We start from the raw sequence: 27479 nt of genomic DNA, 5'->3' as shown, positions 1-27479 counted from the left end.
GGGCTACTGACTAAGCTTTTCCCTATTTCACTAACTTGTAACATTCAAGTACTTAATAAAATGACACAGCATGACAATTAAACATTTGTTACTGACAACAACAAATATTTTTAAAGATAAGATTTAGAATGAAATTTCAAAAATGCATCGCAATTATCAACAGCTTCAATCTCTAAATTTAATGCTCCTTATTACTCTTCAATTTTGCAAAGGAGAAAGCTTAAGCTCTTTCCTTCACATATGCTTCAGGTACAAAAAGTCAGAGCATGAATATATATAACAACCACACACACAACTTAAAAGCTCTTCTCTTGCGAATCTGACACTTTGGACTTCAAAGCAACTTGAACATCAAAAGTTCTTGCCTACAACTTATTACAGAAAATGCATTACATTTCCTGATTTACTGACTACTCCAGTTTACCTTTCTAGTACTCTTTCTCTGCACAATCTAGTCCTTGCTTTAAGTGAAAAAAGTTTCCTATCTCACTGTCGCCAAGTATGACCTAACCTGATGAGAATTAGTTTGAATATGTGATGCATATATCACAGAATGTTGTTGACTTTTTCTTTCTCTTCCTAATTCCTTTACTCTCCTATTTCCAGTCTTTTATAACAAGAATAATTTTTAAAAGTAGAGGCAATCCAAAATAAAATAAAAATAATCCCACTTTGCATAAATTATTCAGTATCATTTATTAACCACCATAGTGGGTTCATTTCCCTGCCTCTTAAAGAGGCCCCTTTTTAAAAAATTTTCCAAAACATCCAACTTTAAACCCATTCAAACATAGTTCTTAAGTAGAGATATATAGTGAATCTTCCACTGATTCAAGAACTTTTGAATATCTATAGAGACATGTAGTTTTCAGTAAGTGTCACATTCCCTAAACTGAACAAATAAAACTATCACAGGTTAGTGCAAGAACTTATATGTTTTTGGTGAAGGTGGTCCCCCCTCCAATGCCTCAACTCTTGGTGTTCCATTTTATCATCGTTACTATACCCAGTTTAAGTTTCCTTTTATCTGCTCATTCACTGCTTCTGTTAGTCTAAACAGAAAACAAGCAACCAAACTTGCCCAGTCAGGATTCAACATATTTCCAGTAGGATTCTGGCACAGTTGATCTACTTACAGGCACGGTCCTCAGAAAGCTATCTAAAAGCAGAAAATGGCCCTATAAATTCTTAGCAGAAATACAAAATCTCTCTTTGGTAGTGGCTTTTCAGAGGTAGATTTTTTAAATTTCTGAAGATGAGCTCCATTGGAGCCACTATTTTCTAACATATAAACGTAGTAAAGAGTACTTAGTATTCATTGATTGAAAATACCCTTCTTCTTCCTAACTATAATGAGGGCACTGTCGATACCCAGTAACTATTAAATAACAAAAATTAAAATTATTCCAGCAGAGCGGGAAATTAAAAGAAATTTGTTTTGTGTTTTTTTCCCAAACATAAATTGGAAAGTAGCAAAAGTGTGAGATTATAATTATAGTTTCAGTCAGAAAGAAATTCACCTAAATTATACCTTTTATTATTAAAGTTCTAAATTTCACCTGCTGCCATTTTTAAACTAGCAAGTTAATCATAACTTCAAAAAGGCTACAATTAGAAAAGAAGCTTTTCTGTAAAATTTGACTGTAGGGTACTGTTCAATAATATATATATTAATCCAAGAAAGTATTATTATTATTGTTATGATTCACAGATCTAATTTTGACAGTGAGTCACTGTCAGACTTTCTTGCTTTTTTCTTGCAGTTATTTCAAATAATGGTTATTTTGATGATTTAGTATATAGAAGAAGTATACATCTTATTACTGACACTGCCATCAATAAATACATGTTCACCAATGTGCTAAAATTTGAATAATCCTCTGTCTCTGCAAGGATGAGTGTGGGAAAGGGAGAAAGAGTGAAGAAGTAGCCCAAAGTATAACTTCATTTTTTTTTAAGAAAGAACTTAAATCTTCCTAAAGCTAACAGTACCAAACTGCCATGGCAATATTTTATAGTAACAGCTATTAAGAAAATTGCAGTATTTTGGTTGCCAAGAAGGCAACTTAAATTTTCAGGGTTGCAATTCAATTATTAAAATTTAAGTATAGCTTCAAATGTTTTCCATGACTTGTTTCCTCCAAGTGAATAGTGAACTTGTCCTCAATTCATTAAAGTGTGTCATCAGACTTCTAATCTCCGTGTCTTTAACTGATAAGTAGTTGTTACTAGGGAAAGTCCTCGGCTTTTCAAAGAAAGTGAATGGACATGTAACGAAGATTTCGGGGTCTGGGAGTCTTCACAGGGCTAACGCACACCAACTCTCAGCCCCACGACCAACACCCTCCAAATAACGCTTTTCCCGTCTACACAAGACTAAGCCTTCCCTCCACTTCCTGCAGTCAGCTCTGGGGAAAGCTGCCCAATTTAAAGAGGAACCAAAAAGTTTCTCGCAAGTGCGGGATCAGCAGTGTGTGGGTCTGTCCCCCACAGCCACCCCCTGAGCAAAGCCCTCCCTCGGATCTGCAGAAAGCGCTCACCGTTGTGTTCGCCGTAACCCCAGCTGAGCCGCGACATGGTCCCTCGGGTGGGAGGCAGAGGGATGTGGCAAGCCTGTGAGAAGCGCGAGCGGGGCAGGCGCGCGAGCTGGCGAAGGCGGTGGCCAGCCTAGGGAGGGTCCGCCCGCAGCCTCCTGGCAGAAAGGGAGCGCTGAAACTCCGGGGCCAGGACGCTAACGACCTCGTCCGCCAGGGGGCAGCGGCGTGCAGGAAGGCGCCCGCACGTGTGAGGGCGACCCGGGGCGGTGGAGCTGAGCTGGGTCCAGGGGCGCGAGTCTGAACTCCAGAGAACCAGAGCGGGCTTGATAGAGAGGCAGAGGGGGAAGGGTGGAAGGAGGGAAAGAAAGAGAGAAGGGTTTCCAGAGGGGATTTTCTGCCTTCTGAGTAGTCAGCCCGGAAAGTGTTGCTTTGAGGGCTATTCTGGGAATAAATGAATCACTTGGGCCTGAAGCTGTCAGGCTGGAAGGTGGGGCTGCTGGTGGAGGTGAAGTCCTTGATAGTAGTGGTGGTGGTGATTTCAAGTACAAAACAATAATGACAATGGCAACGGCCACAGAAATAATGTAGCGGCTATTCATTAAAGGCTTCTCAAGAGCCAGTGTCTGAACCAAGACGTTTAGCCACATTTTGCCATTAGACCCTCAACATTCCTTTGAGATTGCCCCAGAGGCTTAAGAGAAGCTAAGTAACCTGCCCCAGGTCTCCCAGCTAATAGGGGCTGAGAGTTCCTACTAAAAAGGGACAAATGTCCCTTCCCTTCCCCAGCCTGACTCCCCCGCCCATTCATCCTGTCGCCTTCCTGACTCTCACCTCCACAGGCTGTGGCTTGAGGAATGAGGGAACCAACCTGATTTTTGATTGTTGGTCCAGAAGTTCTGCTGCCCTTTTGTCCCTGCAGAGAGGAAGGTGTTCAGTCCATCTTGTCTTGGATGCACGGTAAGCTTGCTGTCCTAGGGCTGAAAGCTGAGCTGAACTGACTGCAGAGCCTTGAATTTCTGTCCTGGAGTAGTGGGTGTTCTGGGCTCAGAGTGAAAAATAAAGAGAACTCTGCAACCTGCCAGGATTATTATTACTGTTCCAGATGCAGAAGGGTGTGAGTTGGGTCAATTTGAAATTTCAAATTGAACTGTGCAGTGTTATTTATGGGCAAACTAATGCAAAGAGTTTCTTAATGGTCATGAGCCTTCCATCAAAGATGTAAGGGTGGCTATTCAACTATCATCTTCCACTTTCTCTTGCCATCCACACAGCAGCTATATAATGTGGTAATTGTAAGTCCCAGGAGGGTACCTCTTTTGGTAACCACCGTATTGTTTAGGGACCACTAAATAAAGATCAATTTGAACAATTCTTCTGACCTATAAATACCCCATAGTGCAGCCTGCACCTCCTTCTGCTTTTGTAATTTTTAATGAGGTTAGAATGCAATGGAAAAAAAATGTTTATACAGCCATAAGTACAATAAACTGTATGCTCCTCTTATACCTAAGGGAAAGCACAAGCTTTCTCTTCCATATTCTCTGGCACAATTGGGTTCATTTATGCTGGCATAGTAGTGGCCAAACTTATTTTTTAGATTTTATTTATTTATTTGACAGAGAGAAACACAGCGAGAGAGAGAACACAAGCCGGGGAGTGGGAGAGGGAGAAGCAGGCTTCCTGCCAAGTAGAGAGCCCCACACAGGGCTCCATCCCAGGACCCGGGGACCATGACCAGAGCCGAAGGCAGACGCCCAAAGACTGAGCCACCCAGGCACCCCAGTGGTCAAACTTTTAATAAAAGTTTTATCTATATTCACTTTCACTACAAAGGACAAAATACATATATGTATATATTTATATGTGAACACATATTGAAGTACTCTTCTCCAAAATATACAAAAAATTCTTGAAACTCAACCATAAGAAAACAACCTGGATGAAAAAATGTCCCAAAGACCTTAACAGACACATCTTACCAAAGAAAATATACAGATTGTAAATAAGCACATGAAAGATGCTCCCCATCGTATGTCATCAGGAAAACACAAATTAAGACAATAGGGAGATACCACTACATACCTATGAGAATGGTGAAAATCCAGAACACTGACAACACCAAGTGTTGGCAAGGCTGTGGAACAGGAACTTTCATTCATTCATGATGGGAATGCAAAATGGTGCAGCCACTTTAGAAGACAGTTTGGCAATTTCTTACAAAACTAAACATACTCCTACCATATGATCCAGCTATCACAGTACTCAGTATTTATCCAAATGAGTTGAAAAGTTACATCCACATAAAAATCTGCATATGGATGATTATAGCAGCTTTATTTATTGCCAGAACTTGAAAGCAACCAAGATGTCCTTCGGTAGGTGAATGGATAGTTAAACTATGGTACATTCAGACAACTGAATATTATTTAGTACTAATAAGAAATGAGCTATCAAGCCATAAAAAGACATAGAACAAACTTAAATGTCATATTGGTAAGTGAAAGAAGCCAATCTGACTATATACTGTATGATCCCAAGTATATGACATACTGAAAATGGCAAAACTATGGAGACAGTACAAAGATCAGTGGTTGCCAAGAAGAGGGGGAAGGGGGTGCTGAGTAGACAGAACACAGAGCATTTTTAGGGCAATAAAAATACTCTGTATGAGGGGTGCCTGAGTGGCTCAGTCGGTTAAGTGTCCAACTCTTGATTTCAGCTCAGGTCATGATTTCATGGTTGTGAGATGAAGCCCTGCATCAGGCTCTGTGCTGGGCATGGAGCCTGCTTAAGATTCTCCTTTATTCTCTCTTTCTCCCTCTCTTCTTCCTCACACGCTCTCCTTCTCTAAAAGAAAAATACTCTGTCTATTACAATGATAAATACATTTGTCCAAAACCACAGAATATAAAACACCAAGAGTGAACCCTAAGGTAAACTATGAACCTTGGGCGATAAGAATGTACCAATTTAGGTTCATCATATGTAATAAATATAGCCTCTGGTGGAACAAGTTGATAATGGAGGAGGCTAAGCATGTTGGGGACAGGGGGTAGAGATTATATGGGAACTCTCTACACCTTCCTCTCAATTTTGTTGTGAACCGAAAATTACTATAATAGTCTTTCTTAAAAATTAGCAAAATAAACCCACAAAATACTAATGGAGTCATGTAAAACACACACACACACACACACACAGAGGATGTAGCATGTAGGAGGTTCACTGTCAAATTTGGGACAACTTGGCCATCAAAAAGAATAATAGTAATAGATTGTAATTTCCACTCCCCAAAATATCCATGAGTCCATAGTGATACTGAAAGACAAGGAGAAAGAGAGAAAATGCTTCTTTATGAAAGAATGTAAGCTACTGAATACAGATAAAGTGATAGAATCATAAAACAATCATTTTTGTAAGGCCAGTGTAATATTTGGTTCAGGCAAGGATCAGTAATGGGTGCTAAAACTTCTAGGTGAAAAGCTATTGGGGATTACGATATTCACTCAGCCTGGGATTAAGAGACAAAATACATGCCACAACCAAACATAATGTGTGACCCTCCATTGGATCCTAGGTTGGGAAAAAAGATGCAATTGGGGACAGTTAAAGAAATGTAAATACAGACCACATGTAGGTGATATTATTGAAATGAATTATTGATGTTAATTTTCATAGGTGTGGTGATGGTACTGGCAATAATTTAGGAGATGAATGCCAAAGCAATAGGGCCAAAGTACCTTCATGTCTGCAACTCTCAGATGCCTCAGTCAATAATTGGTGAATCTAGCTGAGGGCGGTTTGGGTTCTCATGTTACTACTCTTACAATTTTTTTTTGTAGGTTTTAATTTTTTCCAAAAAAAGTCTGGGGCAACAGAAACCTTCTACTTCCTCCAATTAATGAACCATTAGCTTGCTAAATAATCTTTTATAACTAGGTGTGGGTTTTCTCCTTAACAAAGAGCCTCTGCGTCCAGGTTCATAACCATGAAGTGTAAACAAGTAGAGGAAAATTAACACTGACCAGAGAACCTAGGATTCGTGACCAAACATGTGGTCATAATCTCCACTTCACTCTTGATTCAATTAGATCCAGTTCAAGCTTCCTTTGCAACAAACCATGCTTAAGTCAGCTCTTCTCTTCAAAGATCACACACTGTATGTTATGAGCAGCACTTGTTAAGTTATAACTCTAGCCATAAAAATGTCATTAAGGATGGTAACATATTAAGAAAATACCAAAATATGAATTAATATTATTCTATTAGGGCATATATATACAGACTCTTCCTCTGAGATGCACATTTTTTCAAGGATTCTTTTTAGAAACTCTGAATGTGAACCCAAATGGCTATTATCATCTGACTTTTCCTAAGCAGTAAACTGAGATGAACAAGGTTCCTCAGTTACCTAGAGAGGCAGGCCACACACTTGGGGACATAACCCCAGTCTGCAGAGTCCCAAGTCCAAGGTGCTCCAGTCTGTGCCCATTTCCTTCATTCGAGTCCTGTGATTTGCATAGCTGGGGCTTATTAACCACAGGAATGTCTTATCATTTGACATGGAGAGTGTTGGTTTTATGGAGCTGATACTATATGGGGGTTTCGATTTCTTTAATTTCCCATTCCTAAGGTTATTTTAAGGTTATCCTAAGGTTAGGATTGCATATACAATCTCTTAAAGGGGCTGCAGGACTTGCCCAAGTCACGCAGGTTTCATGCCAAGATGGGAATACTCAGACTAAAACTGAAAAGTTAGCTTCAATGAATCACCTCTCAAGTCACTTTCCAGATTATAACTTTCAGGAACTGGAGCCAAATATTTTGTCCTGTATTGTCAGACAAGAATGTACATTGCCAAAACCCTACCTTCTACATTTTTGTTCTCTTGTTTTATCTCATACAGTCTTCTAACAGGAATTTATCATGCCTTATTTTATAGTGTTTCATATCTTATTTGAGCATATTATAAAAGTAGATAAAGCAGGAAAGAGAAAAGGAGAGAGCTAAGATTATTTAAAAGGAAATAAATTTGTATAGACATCAGATCAGTGTTGAAAAGTCTAGATAATTCAGGGCAACATAATTCAACTGTCAAAGAATTTAATTAATCGTTATTAGCTCGGAATAAGCTAATTTGGAAATAAGTCAATTTCACTCTATTGCTGTCAACTCTTTGAAATATAACAACAGATAGAATAAGGGGTGCTAACAGGCATTCTGTCATCAGCACTTATAAGGCTTACCTCCCCTCTTCTGTCCTCTAGGGAAGGGCAGTCTGTTCTCTCAAGAGCAATAATCCCCATCTCACCATCAAGCAAGGTTTCATAGACCCCCCCACACACTCCAAGAAGTTCTCTGCCTGGATACCACCATTTGACCACCAAAGATTTGATGCCCTAGCCCCACCTAGGAAAGCCTCCCACTCCCACCAAACACATACCATTATATCCTTTATAACTTATGTTACCAACTCCTCTTCCTCTTGATCATTGCCATCAGCATACTAATATGTTCTAGAATTTCCTCTTTTTAGAGGGAAAATCCCTTCCTGAACATACACCCAGCTCCCATTTGCTGCCCAACCATCCTGTCTGGTGTTCCTTGGGTTCTTCTATACCAACTGTATTAGTAAGGTTTCTTCAGAAAAACAGAACCACACACTCTGTGTGTGTGTGTGTGTGTGTGTGTGTGTGTGTGTGTGTAAACGAGATTTAGTATAAGGGATCAGCTCACACAGTTATGGAAACTGACAAGACCTGAGATTTGCAGGATGCGTTAGCAAGATGGAAACTCAGAAGAGCCAATGGTGTAGCACCAGTCTGAAGGTTGGCAGGCTCGAGAACCCGGAAGAGCCAATGTTTCAGTTCAAGTCTGAGGGCAGGGAAAAGCCAATGTCTTTGTTCAAAAGCAGTCAGGCAGGCGGAATTCTGCTTTACTCAGGAGAGGGTTAGCTTTTTTATTCTATTCAGACCTTCGACTGATTAAGACCCACCCACATTAAGGAGAGCAATTTGCTTTACTCAGTCTACTGGTTTAAATGTTAATTTCATTCAAAAACACCCTCCCAGAAATACCCAGGATAATGGCTGACCAAATATCTGAGCATCCTGTGACCCAACGAAGTTGAGACATAACATTAACCATCACACCAACTTTTAAATTTTAGGGGTTTGGGACTTTCTACTAGGATCCCTTATCTCTATATACTCTCATCCTAGGTACTTCCACTTCTATGGACATCATCTACCTAGTTTAGAAATCTATTCCTGCACCACCCAAGAGAAATATAACATGAGTCACAAATGCAAGCCATATATGTAACTGTAAATTTTCAACCAGTTACATTAAAAATGTGTTTTTTTAGTAATTTTTTATTGTTATGTTAATCACCATACATTACATCATTAGTTTTTGATGTAGTGTTCCATGATTCATCGTTTGTGCACAACACCCAGTGCTCCACGCAGAATGTGCCCTCTTCAATACCCATCACCAGGCTAACCCATCCCCCCACCCCCTCCCCTCTAGAACCCTCAGTTTCTTTTTCAGAGTCCATAGTCTCTCATGGTTCGTCTCCCCCTCCGACTTACTCCCCTTCATTCTTCTCCTCCCGCTGTCTTCTTCTTTTTTTTTCCTTAACATATATTGCATTACTTGATTCAGAAGTACAGATCCGTGATTCAACAGTCTTGCACAATTCACAGCGCTCACCATAGCACATACCCTCCCCAATGTCTATCACCCAGCCACCCCATCCCTCCCACCCCCCACCACTCCAGCAACCCTCAGTTTGTTTCCTGAGATTAAGAATTCCTCATATCAGTGAGGTCATATAAAAAAAAAGTTTTAAAAAAACTTAAGTATGTTTTAATGGTTTATCTTATTTAACCCCATATATCCAAAATACTGTTTTAACATGAATCAATATAAAAAATATTAACGAGTGTGCCAATTATCAATGCATTCTCTCTCAACTTTAAATTCACCATACGTTACCTGCTCTGTGATAATGAACTTTGAGAATGTCTTCTTTGCAGCAAGCACAATGCTAACCTTTTTTCAATAGAGGGACATTATAGAAGAGGCACTGGTTTCCTGGTTCTAGCGTGCTGCATTTTTTCTTCTTGCTTCTGCTGGGCTTCTGGCAGAGAGAGGTGTGGGTGGACATTCAGGGGCACAGTGGCCCAGCCTCACTCCGAGAGTGTTTAGTCCGTCAGCAAGTTCACAACCCTAACCCCAAACCAGTAACCCTCTCCTCAGAACTCCCGAAGCAAACACTACCCATCCCAGCTCTCTTGCCACCCTGCTGGCAAGTAGATGCCTCAACTCCTCTGCACACCTGCCCACCAGCTTCAGGCAGCCTACTCCATGGATGGTGTTTCCCATGGTGCTTTGGACATAGACACTGCCCTCTAGGTTGTGTATCACCCTGAGGAGACATAGTTCCCAGTGCTGAGTCCCTTTGCACCCCCGCATGCCAGACATGGCCCACTGAACCCCAGAGGGGTGTCTTCTGCTAGCCTGGCAACTATGGGCCAGCTCTGGTCTGGGCCACCCCATGAACTTCTCTGCCATCCAGTGGGCTGCTACTATACCTCTCCAGTAATCTGAATCCCAACCTTGGAGGAGAGGTCAACTTCCAAGTTTGTCCTTCCTTGGAAACTCTCCCTTAGCCTAAGGATATTCTTTATAGTTCTCTTACATATTATTTCTTATTATAGTTAATAATTCTTTGTGTCAACTTTCCCTGTTAAAATTATTGTATGATTTTTCTGTCTCCTGGTTGGACCTTAACTGACACAATTATACCCTTCACATTTTTTTGTCTTACTAGGTCTTCTAAGTCTTATGCGTATTTTACTCCTATAGAATATCTCAGTTCAGGCTAGCCCATTACAAGGGACGGATAGCCACAGGTGGCAAGTGGCCATTATATCGGGCAGCATAGCTCTAGATCCACTGAATTTTATCCAACTGCTGCAACTTAAGGTGACTGAAATGTAATTATTTCCTCCCCATCCCAGTTTCCTTCCCACAGTTTTCTCTATCTTATTAAATGGCACCACCATCCACCCAACTGTGCAAGTCAGAAACAATAATCATACCAATTCCTACTTTCCTCTTTCTCCCTTCCCCTCTAAATTTTGTCTGTTTTAACCCCTAAACAACCACTTGATATGACAAAGAAAAAAAAAAGAAAACTAAACTATAAACGTGAAACAAGGTTCAAAGGATGAGTAATTTTTAAGAGGTCTTCATGCTATTTCTTCCTAATCAAAATCTCAGCTTCTTAAAAAGTATCAAGACTCCATCTCAATAAGGATGTGGTGAATTTGGCATGCTCATACACTGTTGGTAGAATTATAAAATATATGGACTTTCTGAAAACAATTTGGTAATTTAAATCAAGTATTCTAAGTGTTTATAACCTTAGGTTTTATTCCTAGGCATGCTCCCCAAGAAAATATTAGGAGATCCTCTCAAAGGTTTATGTACAAAGATGTTCATCACAATGTATTTATAATAGAAAAAAAATCTAGAGACAACAGAATATCAATGATAAGAAGAGAGTTGAAGTAACTTATTACATATCAAAAAGATGTAATTTTAGAAAGACATAAATATATTTTCAATATACTTATTAATAAGTGCATGTTTATATTTATAGATTATAAATTTTTATCTGGGAAGAAATTCCACTTTTTAATAAATAACATAGCATAACTGCTTAGGAAAAAAAGCTGCAAAGAAATATATTTTTGAAAATCTGTGTGGTGGAACTTATTCATTGCTCAGAACATTTATTAGATTACCTTTAGATGCTAGGCAGTTTTGGGGCACCTGGGTGGTGCAGTTGGTTAAGCATCTGACTCTTGATTTCGGTTCAGGTCCTTATCTTAGGGTCATGAGATCAAGCCTCATCTTGGGCTCTGCACTCGCAGGGAGTCTGCTTAAGATTCTCCCTACATCTGCCCCTCCCCACCTAAAATAAATAAATACATAAATAAGGGGTGCCTGGGTGGCTCAGTCGTTAAGCGTCTGCCTTCGGCTCAGGTCATGATCCCAGGTCCTGGGGTCAAGCCCCGCATTGGGCTCCCTGCTCGCTGGGGAGCCTGCTTCTCTCTCTCCCTCTGCCTGCCTCTCTGCCTACTTGTGTTCTCTATCTCTCTGTCAAATAAATAAATAAAATCCTTAAAAATAAATAAATACATAAATCTTAAAAAAAAGAAAAAGAAAAAAATGCTAGGCAGTTTTAGGCACAAGGAATATAGCTGCTGCACTAGTCAGCCTCCAAGATAGTCTTCAAGGATCCTCACCTCCTGGCATTTAATTCTTTGTGTAGTTTCCTTCCTTACTGAATAGGATGGGCATATATGAATAACAAAACAGAGTGGAAGTGATAGCGTATGGCTTCTGAGTCTAGGTCATAAAAGACACTGCAGTTTCTCCCTTGCTCTCTTGGATCACTCAGCCTGGAGGTAGCCAGCTTCCACATCGTGAGAATTCTCAAACAGCCCTATGGAGAGGTCCTCCTGGAGAGGATTTCAGCATCCTGGCACCTGTCAGCACCAACCTATAGCCACGCGAGTGAGTCGCTTTGCAAGTAGATCCCTCAGCGCCCAGTCAAGCCTTCAGATGACTATTTCTCCAGCCAACAGCCAACTGAACCTCAGGAAAGACCCTGAGCCAGAACCATCAAGCCAAACCCCTCCCAAATTCCATACCCACTAAAATTATAAGATAATAAATGAGGATTGTTGTTGTGAGTGACTAAATTTTGGAGTGATTTGTTACACATTAGAAAACTAATATAGTAGCAAACAAACAAAACCAGATAGGAGGCTCTGCCAGTATGGAGCTTACATTCTAGCAGGAGGAGACAGATAAAAAGCAAAATGAATAAACATATGGTATGCTATGGGGCAATAATGGGATAGCAGAGAATGAATGTAGGAGGACTTGGAACTTTATAGAAGTAGTCATGGAAGCCCTCACTGAAAAGAAGACATCGAAAGAATTTGAGAAAGAAGCCTTGAAGATATTTAGGAGAGTGCTCCAGGCAGAAGGGTCAAGAAGGAGGAACACAACTAGTATGGAGTACAGAACAGTAAGAAAGCAGTAGGAGCAAAGGGAGGTCACACACGGCTTCAAAGGCCATAGTAAGCACTTTGGCTTTTATTCTGACTGATGTGGGGAACTTTGGGGATTTTGAGCTGAGGAATGATATGATTTGATTAACATTTTAGCAGGATTCCTCTGGCCATGGGGTTTGCACAGAGATTAAAGCAGGGGAACCAGATAGAAAGCTATTACAATAACCCAAATGAGAGGAAGATGATGGAGAGTAAAATCAGAATGTAGTCATTGCTGGTTATTTGTTTTCTTCTTTATACCTTTCTGAATTTTCCATTTCTAAAATGACTCTTCATGACTTTTCTAATCCAAAAGAAAATTAAGTCTTTAAGGAGCCAAATGTTTGTAAGAACTTTTAATCTTCAGTATTTTTTGTTTGTTAAAATATAGATGCCCATGTAATTCTTAGTAGGATTTCAGCAAACAGGGTTGCTATCAAACAACACAAAGAAAAAAGTCAAAAACTGTCGACTTTAGTCTGTGCGGACTCTGAACATAACAATTTCAACTGAAAAACAAAATTATTTTTGAGCTTTAGACAGCTTGAGTATTTGCATTATCAACTAAACTGGATAATTACAAAGCACAGCACCCTTTCCCTTTTTACTTTTAAATACTGTTGAAATTTGGAGTGTCACATTGTAATAAAACAGCACACTGCCTTCTTTGCCTTTGCCAATTTTCTGAGTTTTAAACATCCACCTGCTAAATATTCCACAATTCCTGTAATTTTTAACCATTACTTGGATTTTAACCAAGCATCATAAAAAATGCGAAAGGACTTCATGTTCCCTCTGAATATTTTTATTGCCTTTGGACTATGTATTTGAGCATTCCTAACCTTCAAATATTTCATATACAAGCCCTTCTTTGCGACTATAATTAGTTTAGTTTCAGGGTTTCTAGGCACTGGGCCAGGAGATTACTCTGGATAAAAATCTGTTCAATTAAATTAAAACATATTGGTTGAGCACCTAGCATTCCTGAGGAACAGTGTGACAAGAAGAATAAAAAGAAATGTTCTCCTAGGTATTTTTAGTCATGGTAAAGGTGATAGGGATTTAAAGTCATTTTTAGTATATTGGCTGCAATATCTTGCTTGCTTTTTTAGGCTTCAAGGAATTTTATTTCATTTAGCAAATGTTTATGCCATACTTCCTGTGCATTGGAAATACAGAATCCTACATAGTGACACAAAGGTGATTAAGTAATAGACTGGCCCTTGAAGAGTACAGGGACTAGTCGAGACAAACATGCATACAAGTAATATGATGTCTGAATTAGAGAAAATATATAGTGAAATGCTAAAGCCTGTGACCTACCTCCTGCAGCTTTGTAATACTTGCAGAAGTGAGTCATTTTTCCTTCCCCCAAAAGGGTTAATGGTCTCTTTTCATTTCTTGGTTCTACCCTCCAGATATTTCCAGGAATTTAACCTAGTTAGAAAGGTAGAGGGTCCTGTCTGTTCTGCTCCACTTTCTTATATAGACCATGTTACAGATGTTTATTCTTAGCCTAAAATTAAATGCTTCTGTCACTGAGGGGTTAGAGGGAAAAAGAATCCCTATTTCCATAATCAACCATGAACATTTTCATGATCTAATTAGCCCCTCATAAGAAATGCAGATTCATTGGAAGGTAGCTTTACTATTTACTTGGCCCACAAAGAAACTTTACAGCAAGGCAAAATGCATATCATTTTTATTGACTGTTTTTCATGCACTGATAGTCAGGGGAGCTCTAGCAGGTGCTCTGCTATCCCAGGCTCTCTGTCATTTATTTCCTGAACCCCTGCCTCCTTGCCTGCTACCGTGCCTTCTTCCAATCTACTTTCATGCTGCCAACTAAATTAGTTCCCTATAACAAGCCATACGATGTGTGTGTGTGTGTCTGTGTGTGTGTGTGTGTGTGTGTGTGTGTGTGTGTGTGTGTGTGTAGGTGTGGAGGGAAGTAGAGTCCTTCATTGCCTATAGAATAAAAAATCCAAACTTTGCTATCTACTTTTATTTTCACTTCTTTCCTTCTTCCACTTTCTTTCTCCCTCCCTCCCTCCCTCCCTTCCATCCATCCATCATAATTAAGTCTAAAAGACATTAGGTCTTAATAAGGGAGGGGAGATGGCAGCATCTTAGGGAAAGTCAGAGCCTGAGCAGGGTAAGGAAACCATCTCTGCAGGTGGCAGCCGCCAGAGTGGATGATTCAGTGGATGGTGTGAGCCCAGTAGGGCTGAGAGGGACACCTGCGTGAAGTCGGGTGGGAGAGGTGGCAACAGTGAAAGAAGATTGGTTACTAACAGGAAGATAAATCAAATGAGTAATTAGCACATGTATTTAGAATAATATATGTAGAATAATATATGTAGGAAGCCAGGTTTCTCACTGATGGAGAAATAAATAACAAAAATGAAAAGGTAGGAAACTAAAATAAATCCTATGGTATTCAATTCGAATTGGACATACTGGCATAAACTCATGATTTTACATATAGAAATAAATACAGTTGGTGAGGTGTGCGAACATGTATAGATAGGTAGGCAGACAGCCAAACAGAATGTACATCCATGCATATATTGTGTAGATCTGCCCCCTGAGGCCTAGAAGCATCAATATTCCAGAGCTTGGCTTCTAAATATTATTCTGCACTAAAAGGAACCAGGGCTCCATGGAGAAATGACTAATTCTGGGACTTGGGATGTTTAGGTCCACAATGAACCTGGAGTGCTTTGTTGTGCCAAAAAGTAAGAAGGTGGTCAAAGAAGGATGGGGACAAGTCAAAAGGATATATGTGAAGGAGCACTCACTGGCCAAATCTCGGGCAATGTGAATGTCAAAATAAATTATGATAATAAAAGGCTGTCATCCATTGAATAAAATAGCAACCATGAGCCTGTACTAATATAAATAAATAAATGAATAGATAAATGGAAAGAGAACAAAGTTTTTACTTACAACGGAACATTAACTGATGACTTTGGAAGGAATGACAGAGATATAAAAATTAAATTTTGGGAATCAACACAGTAATAATTAATTTATCCAAGAAACATCGAGTACCAAAACTAGCATGAAAGTTTGATGGGGAATGGGATATTGGCATAGTTTCAAATTGCTCCTCACAAAATACTCATTGATTAAAAGGGGGAAAGGAGTAAGTCTATAATGGAGAAACTTGGCAAAAAAATCTTAAGCCATCAAAGTTAACATCCCCATAATGGGACAAATCTAAATCACAAACCACCTGATGGGATGCAGTGGGACCACAGCATCACTTTTGTGGGTTTTCTGTCCACCTCCTTTCCCAAAAGTATATCCTGAATCAAATTATGAGGAAACAGAAAAACTCCCAATTATGAAACATTCTACAAAATAGTCAGACTTATTTTTAAAAGTGTCAGACTATCGTGATTGAATGAAACTGAGCAGTGGGGAGAATAAAGTTGAATCAATGAAACAAGTTTATCATCAAGTATCATCTATACAAGGCTGGCTTTGTTCCAATAAAGGGCTATGAGATTTGTTATGAATGGTTTGTTATTATTTATGTGTGCTCTCATTTTCCTCTTCTCCCTAACTATATCTGTTTACTTGTTGAATTGCTTTCAAGACAGTTCTTTGAGGACCAGATCTGCATACAGAACTCTGCATTGCTGAGTTTAATAAAACAGGAAAACTAAGGTTTCTGAAAAACATTTTCTCCACTTATGATTTAATTCATCTTTAAGGTTGTTAGAAAAACTGGAAATATATTTGCATGTATTTTTAAAGACTAGAAAACTTGAAGTTTTTTTTTTCTTTATATAAGATTCATTTGGTTCATAAGTAAATGGCTTTTAGAAAATTAGCATAATCCTTTCTTTTGTCCTAGTAATATCTTGTGCTCTCATGCTTTGTATTTTATTAATTTTGCACAATACTCCTGTGAAGTAGGTTGGACAGGAGTAAAGACTCTTTCAGGTACAAATGATTTAAAAAAAAATAACCCAAGACAATTTAAGCCAATAAAACAATGTTTTTGCTTAGGTAACTGAGAAGTCTAAGGATAGATCTTTCTTCCATCTATGGCTAAATCCAAAGACTCAAATGACATCAACACGGTCCTGTGTTCTATTGTTCAGGTCTCTTTTCTTTTATATGTTGCCCTCATTCTCTTCCACTGCAGACATGTCTCCTGCAAATTGCTGGAGAAGATGCTCAATAATAGCCTTAGTTTCACATTATCCCAATACAAAGACACTAAATGCAGGAGATAGCATTCTTCACCAGCTCTAGTTGAAAAATCTTTAGAGGATGACTGTAATTATCAGCTCAACCAGGACCACTTAATGGGAGAAGGGCTCCCAGGAAAGGATGCTTAGCAGATAATGGATGTTCTCTGGAGTGGGCATATCCTCTGAATGGTCATCTACATATGGGAAAGGGAAGCACAGAAAAATGAAGTACCTTCTTCATAATCACACTACTGGTTGGTGAGAGGGGTAAACCAGAAATCCATGACTCCTCACTCACACCTCATATGCCTCTGCTCTTGCCTGTATTCCTTTGGTGTATGTATCTTTATTTTACCATTTCAAATTTAAAAAACCGGGCCCATAGTCTTCATAAATACTATAATGTCATTCCATTACATCTATTTCTTTGTCTTCCATATATACATCAATAACTTCACATTCAAGGAACCATTTATACCTGACTTATTTGCTTCAATATTTGTGGATAACTCAGGGTTGGTAAAAGGATGTGATGATTTTCTGTAGCTTTGGTTTTGTTTTGGTTTTGCCCCCACACATTATGGGCACTTTATACCAGCATTTTAAGGTGTTTTTTTAAAAAGTCACTCTTAGCGGGGCGCCTGGGTGGCTCAGTCGTTAAAGCGTCTGCCTTCAGCTGAGGTCAGGATCCCAGGGCCCTGGGATAGAGCCCCACATTGGCCTCCCCGCTCAGCGGGAAGCCTGCTTCTCTCTCTCTCACTCCCCCTGCTTGTGTTCCCTCTCTCGTTCTCTCTCTCTCTGTGTCAAATAAATAAATAAAATCTTTAAAAAAAAAAGTCACTCTTAGAATACAAAATTTGAATAAACATACATTGACAGGTAATTATTCCTCTTTCCTCAATATATTCCCTAATTTTGTCATGAACATAAACGTAATAACATGATTTACTATAAAAGTGTCTCATCTTCCTATAAGCAGGCCAGTGGCTGATTTGGAGGAAAGAAAATTTGACCCAGGGCCAACCCACACAGATCCTAGTTTGGTTTTGTCCATTACTAGTTTTGTGGACGCCAGCCAATGGCTTAAAATATGAGCCTTAGTAGTATCTTCCTTGCAAAAGGGTAGTGGTATTGTGGCCTTATTTTGATACTTAAGAGTGTAGGCTAAATTCTTGTAAGTAACAAACATACATGTTAGTACTTCTACATTTGTTTAAAATCTGGCTTTTCTTATGAACTCATCAAAATAAATAGAGAAACATGTGAAACTGTTACTTTAATGGAGAGCTCTTCTTGGTAGAATTGAGTCAATTTTCTAGAAAACTCAACTCAAAATGTCTTAATTGAGAAATACAGACAAACCACACAACAGGAAGGCAAAAAAAATGTTTCTTCTAAGGTTCTCTACGTTCCCTGATACTTATTTTCTTTTTATATTTTCTTGTGCCTGTGCTGTAATGTTAGAAATTCTATTTTTGAAGCAAGGAAAAGAGAAAAGCATCTTTTCGTTCATTACAAACGTTCCCTTCGGAGATTATAGCTCCGGATCTCTCCCCGCTGCAAGGTTCTCTGCACCCCCAGCCGAGCCCCGGACGCACTCCAGAGGCGCACATCGCCACCTGCTGGGAGCGTGGGCAGAGCCAGCCAGGAGTCTGCGGCTGAGGGCCGACTTGGTGACGGACTTTGCGGCTCGGAACCTCAGAAACGCCTCAGTGCTCTCTCTCTACACACACCTACCCGCCCGGGAAGTCCAGACTTCGCTGCATCTCCAACGCCTTTAGCTTGCCGGAGCCAAGTACTGCTCCTCAATCCTGCCTAAGGTAAGGGACGCTCTTGGGGCGGGATTTCCCATGGTGGGTGGAACTTCGCCCTAGAGGCGGGGCTTCGCTATGTTTAGAAGACACAATAGAGAGTTCGCTCTGTGGGCGGGGCTACGTTACGAGGGCGGGAACCCGCTGGTGAGCGGAATTACGTTCGGTGGGCGGGGCTTCGTCTGGTCAGGCCCGTGCTCTGCGGATGAGACCCCGCTGGGTGGGTAGGGCTTCGCCCGGTGGGCGGAACTACGGCCTGTGGGAGGAGTTTTGATTGGCTCCTTCCCCCTCCGACCCCTCCCGAACTTCCTGAAGATCTTCTGCGTGTAGATGGTGTCAGTCGGAGCGAGAGTTGCTGCACGAGGGTATTGAAGGTATGGGGAGAGGTTAATAAATTTTCTGGCAGACTGGCGTGTAGTTTTCGGGGCTTGGGGCTGGACTGGTGGGTCTCGTGCCAGTGAGGCCCGGAGGCTGGGCTCCGTTGCGCGCTGCCTCAGGCAACCCTAGTGGGCAGCGGGCCTGCTGGCCCAGGCCTGAAACCCCGGTGCCTTTTGGGCCTTAAGCCCTTGTCAGGGTACCAGTTTTTCGTTGTGCCTCTTGTCATCCCAATTTTCACGTTGCTGTCAGAGAATTTCAATATTGCCCCACCCCCAGGGTATTCCCGTCTCCGTGAACCTTTCTCAAGTCCACTACTCTGGTGGACTCCTCCCTCTTGTGTCCCTTTGTATGCTGCCTCTAGCAAGACTATCATGTATCTGTGATTGTATCACATACATATGTGTATATCACTTTTTCTATGTCTATCACTTTTGTACCACTCCTGGCACATCGTAAGTTATTAATGAATACTAGATAAGTGATTGGATTTTGGTTACTATTTTAAGGATTTTAGATTATTTAATTGGGGGGATATGATGTGTATTTTCTACTTCCTCTGTAGTAATCATGAGTTTCCTGTGTTCATGTTTGTTTGTTTAAGTAGGGGTACCATTGGTGTTTACAAGCATTGCTGTCCTTAAGTAGTTTACTGAAGCTAGATACTGAAGCAGGATATAAATTTCAGTCGAGAGATACAAGTTGAGCAAAGGAAAGAAAGGAATATGCAGTGTCTTCAGAGAGCAATTAGTAGACTAGGATGGGTGTGTACAGAGAGGTGGCAGGAGATATGTTTGACATATTTATCCTAGATTTGGGGTTCCAGCATTATACCAGGACAAAGCACACTGCCCCTAATGCATTAGAAGAGTCATTCAAAGTTTTTAATATTGGGGAGGATCATCACATAGCACTAGGCATAGACTTGAATGCAGATGACTTAAGCCAGGGGTTGGCAATCTTTCTGCAAAGGGCCAGATAATAAGTATTATTTGTTAAATAAATACATATTAGGCTTTGTGGGCCACAGTTGTAGCAGGAAGGTAGCCATAGACAATACATAATCAAATGGACATAGCTGTGTTCTACCAAAACTTTACTTAGAGACAGGTGCCTGACCTAATTTCGTCCGTTGGTATAGATTGCCAATCTATGGTCCAACCAAATGGACCTAGGGACTATAGGACTAATCCAGTCCTCAACTAGTCAGTACTACATTATGTTCACTTATACATGAGAAGCCATATCACATAATGTTAGCTCTGGATCTAGTCTCCCTGGCTTTGAATCCTATCATTTCTTGATTACTAACTGTGTGACATTGGGCAAATTAACCTCTTTGCATCAGTTTTGTCTGTAAAATGGGGATAATAGTACCTCCCACAAAGTTATGCAGAGTAAATTAGTTAAAGCACATAAAATGTTCACATAGTGCTTATACACGTACTAGAAGCTCAATAAATCTTAACTATTAATATTTTTAAAATTTTCTCATATGCATTGTTAAAGCAGGTTTGAGACATGTTTCTAAGGTAGGATTTATAGGCTTAGTGTATGTTTAGCTATAGAGCAAAGAAAATATGTAAAGTTTCAAGAGCCGTTCACATAGAGGTGATATGGAAGTTGTTAAAGCAATTAAAGGTAGGAAGTCAGGATTAAGGACTGATTTTGAAGAAGTGTATATAGGAGAGAAAGTGGGGCAAATAAAAAGGAAGAAGGAGACAGGAGTCCATCCTAAAGTATGATAGGAACCAGAATGGTATATGTAAACTAGCAGGATGGATGGTGATGGTTAACATTGTCAGATGCTGCAGAGAGCTGAGAAAGCAATTGTGTTGATAGTATCAACGAATTCAACCAGCAGAAATTAATGTGGTATTCCTATGGGCCAAGTATTGAGACAAAAGAATTAGATACATACTCTGCACTCAACAGCAGAAAGCCTGGTAGTGACCAAAGACATGGAAATAATTTAATACATGCAGTGACTTTAAAAATAATCAGGAATAAAATGGAATTTCTTAGACTAAATTGGTAGCTTTACTTTAAAAACTTAAATTCATTTATAGTTCATAAATGTGGGCAGCTTAATTGAGCTCCTTTTCTTTTTTCCCTAGACAATGGCCAAGAACAAACTAAGAGGGCAGAAGTCCAGGAATGTATTTCATATAGCCAGCCAAAAAAACTTTAAGTCTAAAAACAAAGCAAAACCAGTTACCACTAATCTTAAGAAGGTGAGTATTAGTTAAGTATTCTGATTCTATTGTTTACAAGCAAAGCACAGTTGTAAAGCCACTGGAAAACTGAATGCTATTATTTAAAACAGTTTCTTAGCCTTTCTCACAAAGGCAAGATGATTTCAAACATTTATTTTTTAAAAAAATGAAAAAAAATTACCTCCTTTTCTTGATGTAGATGTATGTAAAGAAAAAGGCACTTCAATTGCAAATGCATGAGGCTCCAAAGAACAGTTTTTGTTTGTTTGTTTTTAAAGATTTTATCCAAAAAACAGTTTTAAGTTTTATCAGAGCATAGAAATTATCAAAAACCATGGTATGGGAAACAGTTCTTATCTCTGAACTCAAATATATTCAAGAACCTCTTAACAGAAGCAAGACATAAAATGCTGGTCAGCACCTATTCATTTTCTCCTAATTCTTATATCCTTGAAGATATTTACAACTCAAACAAAAACCTATAAAATAAGATTCTTTCTTAAAATGCAAAATTTGAAAAGAAAGGAGTTTCTCTTTTTTGTTTTTTTTTCCAAAGTATTTGAGAAATGGGAAATTTCTTCGAGATTAAGTAGATTCTTTAAGAAAATTATTCAAGGAAATGTTTTCAAGTTTAAGTAGTAGGTGGAGTCAGCTCTCCAGGACTTAGTAATTGTCATAGTAGTCATAGAAATGTAACATTTTATCTTTCAGTTTTCATGAACTACCTAAATCAAGCCTTTTGATCAAGGATTTTTATGACTTAATAAATGCTACAAAGAAAATAAAGCCAGGTGATATGATGTGGATAGGGAGTGACAATTTTATAGAGGATTATCTTTCAAAGTTGACACTGAAGCCAAAATCCAGATGATAAGGAGCAAGTAATCAAAACTTCTGTTAAGTGTTAGGAGCAGCATACTCTAGGCAGAGAATAGCAAATACAAAGGCCCCAAGCTAGGGAAAAACTTGGTGTATTTGACTGACAGGAGATCATTTTGTTCGAATAGGAGTACTAGAAGCTTTATGTATCCTAATGGAAAGATCTAAGAGAGTGAAATCTGGATAGGCAGACTGGTTGGAGAAATGATCAGTTTTCTCAGAAAGTGGCCTAACTTACTAAATGGAGGTTGTAAGATTGCCAGGCACTATATAAATGGTAAATTAAAGTTTGTGGTCATGAACTTAAAGTGAAGCCAGCCAGTCAGTCATGATTTCCTCCAGCTTCAGTTTTAGGCTCAGAAAAAGCTGTCAGTTGAGTTTAACTAGGTTGCCAAGCAGGTTTGATTGAGAGAAGAGAAGGAAAGTTAAGCGAGTGTAAAGAAGTGATTAATTAATGGTCATGGAATCTGTGCTGGCTAAAGAAAGAAGTGAGGATATGAAAATGTGAAAAATTGTGACATTGGTGGGAGATGATTTCAGTAAGACTTAAGAATTGTTAATGTTAGTAAACTAAGTGAACTAGAGGAACTGGAGGTGGTGCACTTACAAGTAATGATGCAGCCAAAGGTAATCCATGAGAGTGGATGCCTGAGGTAGGTAGTGAAAAGAACCCTGAAGTTGAGGACCTGAAGAGATTAAGAAACCATAGGATTAGATGTTTGTTGAAGCCCATAACCAGGCATGAGAGAGGTCAGTGAGCCAAGGTTTGGGATTCTTTATGAGGGAGCAAGTAAATGTGTTGGCAGATGACAGTAATGAGGAAAGAGAGGTATCAGAATGTTCTGATGATGCCTTAGGTACAAAGGAGCTGAGTTTTTAATGAGAAATGGTGTGAGAGCAGCAGTGAAGAACAAGAATATCACCCCACCTCTTAGATTTAAGAGAGGAGTGCTACAAGGGAAATTGTCCTCAGGAGACTGGAAGGGACTTCCGATAAAGCAGGAAGGTCAAGGAAGGATTCAGAGATGGACTGTTAGAAGGAGAGTAAGTCATTTGATCCAGGTTCCTCATTTTACAATGAGAGATGATAGTATTTTAGTGTGCCTGTACCAAATCTACATATGAGTTTTGTCCACATAATTCTTATTTTTAAAAAACCAGAACCTTTGTCTAAAATTTCCCAATAAGACCATGAGAATTTTTGTGTGAATTTTCCCCACAAATGGGTAGGGTTGATGAATTTTTAGGTTTAACAAGGTTAAATTAAAGTTGGATATATTGTATCATTAATGGTTACAAGATTGTAGATTAATGCCTTTTTTCTTTTTTAAAGATAAACATTGTGAATGATGAAAAAGTTAACAGAGTGAATAAAGCTTTTGTAGATATACAAAAGGAACTTGCCCATTTCTCAAAAGGCCTTTCCCTTGAACCTTTGCAGAAACAGCTGGTGAGTAGAAATCAGTTCCTTTTGTTATCGCTAATAAATTAAACTCCCAACTTTTTAAAGCCAGGAAGTTGAATGTATTTTAGTATTTGGATCTCTACTATACTTGGCCTTGTAGTATATGCAGCATATTGAGTCATATTCACACTCTAAAACCTTGAGTCCAAATATGAGAATTTATTGTTTTACTTCTCAAGGTAGGACTAGAAGAAATTAAGTTAGATAATAGATTATATACAAGTCATTTTTGCTCACTGTTGTTATCTACATTTTAAAATACAATATTTTTCTCCCTTCAGATTCCTCAGCAGTGTCATGAAAACGAACCAGTTAATGTTGATGAAGCGACAAGATTAATGGCTCAGTTGTAATACACTGAAGATACAGCAGATACCCCAAAAAGACCAATAAATTAAATGTTTTATACAGTTTTATTTTTAAAAATCTTGTTAATGTACAGGCATTGGCACATTTTTAAAACAAACTACATAAACAGATCTTTCCTATAATCTAGGAAAGTGGAATGTCAGAAGTCAACAAAATGTGATAAACTTAAAGTGCTAAAACGGAAGGCACTTCACAAAATGTGTTCACTGAAACAGTTAATATATCCTACTTTACATCCTTCACTTTATAAGCGGCAGTGAATGTGTGTTTGGACTGGAGGACACGCAGAAATACGGACAGTTTCGTGGCAGTAAAAAAAATACAAGACAAACAAGTGATGAGCCGTTGGCCAACTTTTTTTTGTTTCAGATGGCCGTAAGTCTACTTTAACTTTCCTCTCATAAGAGGGAAAAAAAAACAGAAGGATTCAGAATTGGAAGAAAAGCTGAAATCCCAGAATATAATTACTTGAGGGTGGAGGGGATTTGTAGGTATTAAATCACCTTTTCCCCTGAAAAAGGCCTTTGTTTTTATGGTTGAAAAGAGCCCTTTGTTTTTATGGTTGAAGTTTTGTGAAGTAAAAAAGAAAGTATTAGAAAACACTTCAGAATCAGTGAACTAAAAAGATGTTACATTCATTATTTTAAATACTTAGGTTATTAAGAAGTCTAAAATGTTACAGTTAGAGGTAGATAACAGTCCCGAGTTTCCGTGGAATCTAATAATTTAGTATCTGGACATCAAACAGATCACAAACTCCTTCATTATCATCTAAATTAAAGTTGTAGTCATCTGCTGGGGTAGGAGAAAGCCGTAAGAGAGGAAACACTGCAAGCAAAACAAATTCAGTGTTAAACACGGTTTTTACATATAGTTAATGATGTTTAACAAAATACTCTCAAATACATCTATCCAAATTAAATTACATATAAGAATATTTTACAGTATATAATAGAAAAAGTAATAAATTAATTTTGACTTGTATCTGGTGTATATTTTGAAAGATTCTCATTTAAAGATAATTCTCATTTAAAGATAATGTATGCATTGGTATGCATAGGTATAGCATGAGAAAAAGAGGCTAAAATTTTTATTGGTTGAACTTGTCACACTAAAATATGTGCTTCAGAAATATTGGTCAGGATGCCTGGGTGGCTCAGTTGGTTAAGCATCTGCCTTCGGCCCAGGTCATGATCCTAAGGTCCTGGGATCAAGCCCTTCATCCGGCTCCCTGTTCACCAGGGAGTCTGCTTCTCCCTCTCCCTTTGCCCCTCCACCCACTCATGCTCGTTCTCTTTCTTTCTCTCTCTCAAATAAATAAATAAAATATTTTTTTTAAATTGGTCAAAGAATGTCCTCTGATCTGCTAAATAAGTTACTACTTTGAAAACAAGTAGGAACTGGACTTAATAAATTTGCTGATGTTCTGTTTCTACGGAAATGTTTAATCTCAAATGGTTACTGTACCATTTGCTTATTTAACAGTTGCAACTTCCTAGGTTTGGCTATATTTGTTAGGAACCAGGACTGAATCCAAGAACTTACAGAAAGGTGAAGCCAAAAGAGTTACTATTAAAGTAATTACAAATTTTTTTTTGTATTTTTAAGAGTTTTAAAAATTATTTCAGATTAGATGGCGACTTGGCTAATGTTAGTAATAGTTCACGTACTTCACATGTGTATCTTGAAATTGGCCTTAGTAGGGCTATTTACAAAACTAGGTTTTGAGATTACCTATATATTATTTTACTCTTCCTGGCCAAATTCTTCAGATGTGAAAGGGCCAGTGTGCTAACTGTAGAAATTTATTCAGTGATGGTAATAAGTATCCCCTTATGGGCTCTTTTTTCTCAAAATACAGGAAAATAAAAATTCTGAAGGATGCCTATGATTTACTGTTAAGTGGGAGATTTTTCATGAATCGTCATAGTATGTTAAGCAGGTAAAAAATATAGGTTCCACATTTAACTCATGCCATTTATAAATTCTAGAAAACCATTACTGATATATAAAGTAGTTAGTAAAATTTTAAACTACTTACCATCAGAAGACATTAACTCATCAATGATATCTCCACTAATAGATCCTGCTGGAAACAGAAATGTGATAAAGTTTTGTTACATTTCTATTTATATATTTTAATAGTAAAAAGCAATTACATTTAAATGCAGTTTATATTTAAACAGTATACAACAGCTAATTTAAACAGCAGCTTGATTAACAACACAGTGTTAAGGTAATTGAACTTTATGGAAAGATGTGATTTTTCACAAGCACCTACTCTGTGCTTGGCATTACTTTTAAACTTCAAAACTCAAGATGTAGATCAAAAGACTCATTATCGTTCTCCCAAAACTTACTCCTCTGTTTTACAAAGTCAGTGGTACCATAATTCTCCCAGTCACCCCACCTTAAAACTTCAACATCACTCTCCATTCCTCCTGTTGTTAAAATTTATCTCCAGATCTCACATATCAAAGTTACTTTATTTTGCCTAAACAATATTTCTCAAATCTTTCTCTTTCCAATCCTATTATCATCCATTTTAGCTTTAATGTTCTCTCCTAGTTGTGTAACTGCAGACGTCAGATCTTCAGTCTCCATTGCCTCTTACCCTTTTGCTTCCCAAAAGCATCTTCCCTAATCGTGTTACTCCTTTGCTTACCAGTTTACAGTTCTAAGTATGCTCCTTCCCTGCTCACAAATCCTCACTGGCTTATGGGCTAAAGTCCCAACTCAGTCTGATATTCAAGGTTTTCTCTAATCTGACCCCAAATTATTCTCTCTACTATTTCCAAATATAAAACTATATACAGAAATTTTTTAATGCTTTGTGGAGAACAATGTACTAATTGTGTCTAAACTACATAAAACTTGCCTGTCTTTATACATTCCCCATTAGGTTATAATTAGATCATAAGCTTTTTAAGGAGTACACCTTCCACTGTGCAGCCCCATTCTATCCCTGAAAGTATAGAAATGGTTACAGAGGAAGGGAAGGAGGACAAAAAGCTGAAAAATTGTCCAGTTAGATTTTTTATAGCCTCATTCTGAACTATTGTGAACTCCCAGAGTAGTAAGGCTCACACCACATTCCAATGAGACACATGCCAAAGGTCAAAATAAACATGGGATTGTATACAGTGTAGTTTTTAATGATATGCAATATTACATCTAGACTGGCATGACTTAAGTCTTAAGTCATTCATTCAGCAACCATTGACAGAATATCTGCCATGGGCCTTTTATTTGAATCAGTAAGTAGTTGCTAAATATCTAGCCATGTAACCATGGAAAAAAATAGAGTGCCCAAGGAAATTTTTATAATTTAGATGTAGACCCTATTCCTGATGCCCAGTTTTTAGAGTTTTAGTTATTTTCATTTCAGATTAAACAATTTAGGAAGGCAAGATTTCCAAAATTGGAGTTGAGACCTTTTTTCAGCTCTTTAAAACTAAGCTTTGCAAATAAAAAGTATAGTGA

At 38.6% G+C, this 27479-nt stretch overlaps 3 protein-coding genes across 5 annotated transcripts in view; 1 reads left to right on the top strand and 2 right to left on the bottom strand.

Annotated features, from left to right (window-relative positions):
- The window catches only part of CA13 (carbonic anhydrase 13), a 33069-nt gene extending 29645 nt beyond the window's left edge, over nucleotides 1–3424 (bottom strand). The window contains exons 1-2 of the mRNA XM_027615022.2: nucleotides 3406–3424; nucleotides 2541–2692 (exon numbers count right to left, since the gene is read on the bottom strand). Coding sequence (XP_027470823.1) covers nucleotides 2541–2577 — 37 coding nt within the window. The 5' untranslated portion in view covers nucleotides 2578–2692; nucleotides 3406–3424. The remainder of the gene's footprint in view (nucleotides 1–2540; nucleotides 2693–3405) is intronic.
- A 15480-nt stretch (nucleotides 3425–18904) lies between these two features.
- RBIS (ribosomal biogenesis factor) lies at nucleotides 18905–24037 on the top strand. The gene is made up of 4 exons (XM_027571846.2): nucleotides 18905–19066; nucleotides 21185–21301; nucleotides 23496–23612; nucleotides 23909–24037. Exons 2-4 carry the CDS (start codon nucleotides 21188–21190, stop codon nucleotides 23978–23980), a joined length of 303 nt encoding a protein of 100 aa, XP_027427647.1. The 5' UTR covers nucleotides 18905–19066; nucleotides 21185–21187; the 3' UTR covers nucleotides 23981–24037.
- The window catches only part of E2F5 (E2F transcription factor 5), a 25670-nt gene continuing 22215 nt past the window's right edge, over nucleotides 24025–27479 (bottom strand). For 2 of the 3 annotated variants that reach the window (XM_027571835.2, XM_027571817.2), the window contains exons 7-8: nucleotides 26038–26085; nucleotides 24025–24824 (exon numbers count right to left, since the gene is read on the bottom strand). In XM_027571835.2, the coding sequence (XP_027427636.1) occupies nucleotides 24715–24824; nucleotides 26038–26085 (158 nt within the window). In that variant the 3' untranslated portion in view covers nucleotides 24025–24714. The remainder of the gene's footprint in view (nucleotides 24825–26037; nucleotides 26086–27479) is intronic. The other variant, XM_027571825.2, reaches the window with a different exon arrangement.

This window comes from Zalophus californianus, chromosome 4, assembly GCF_009762305.2.
Source record: "Zalophus californianus isolate mZalCal1 chromosome 4, mZalCal1.pri.v2, whole genome shotgun sequence".
NCBI lineage: Eukaryota > Metazoa > Chordata > Mammalia > Carnivora > Otariidae > Zalophus > Zalophus californianus.
The sequence above is the reverse complement of the archived record's forward strand: the minus strand, read 5'-3'. Positions and strand labels throughout refer to the sequence as shown.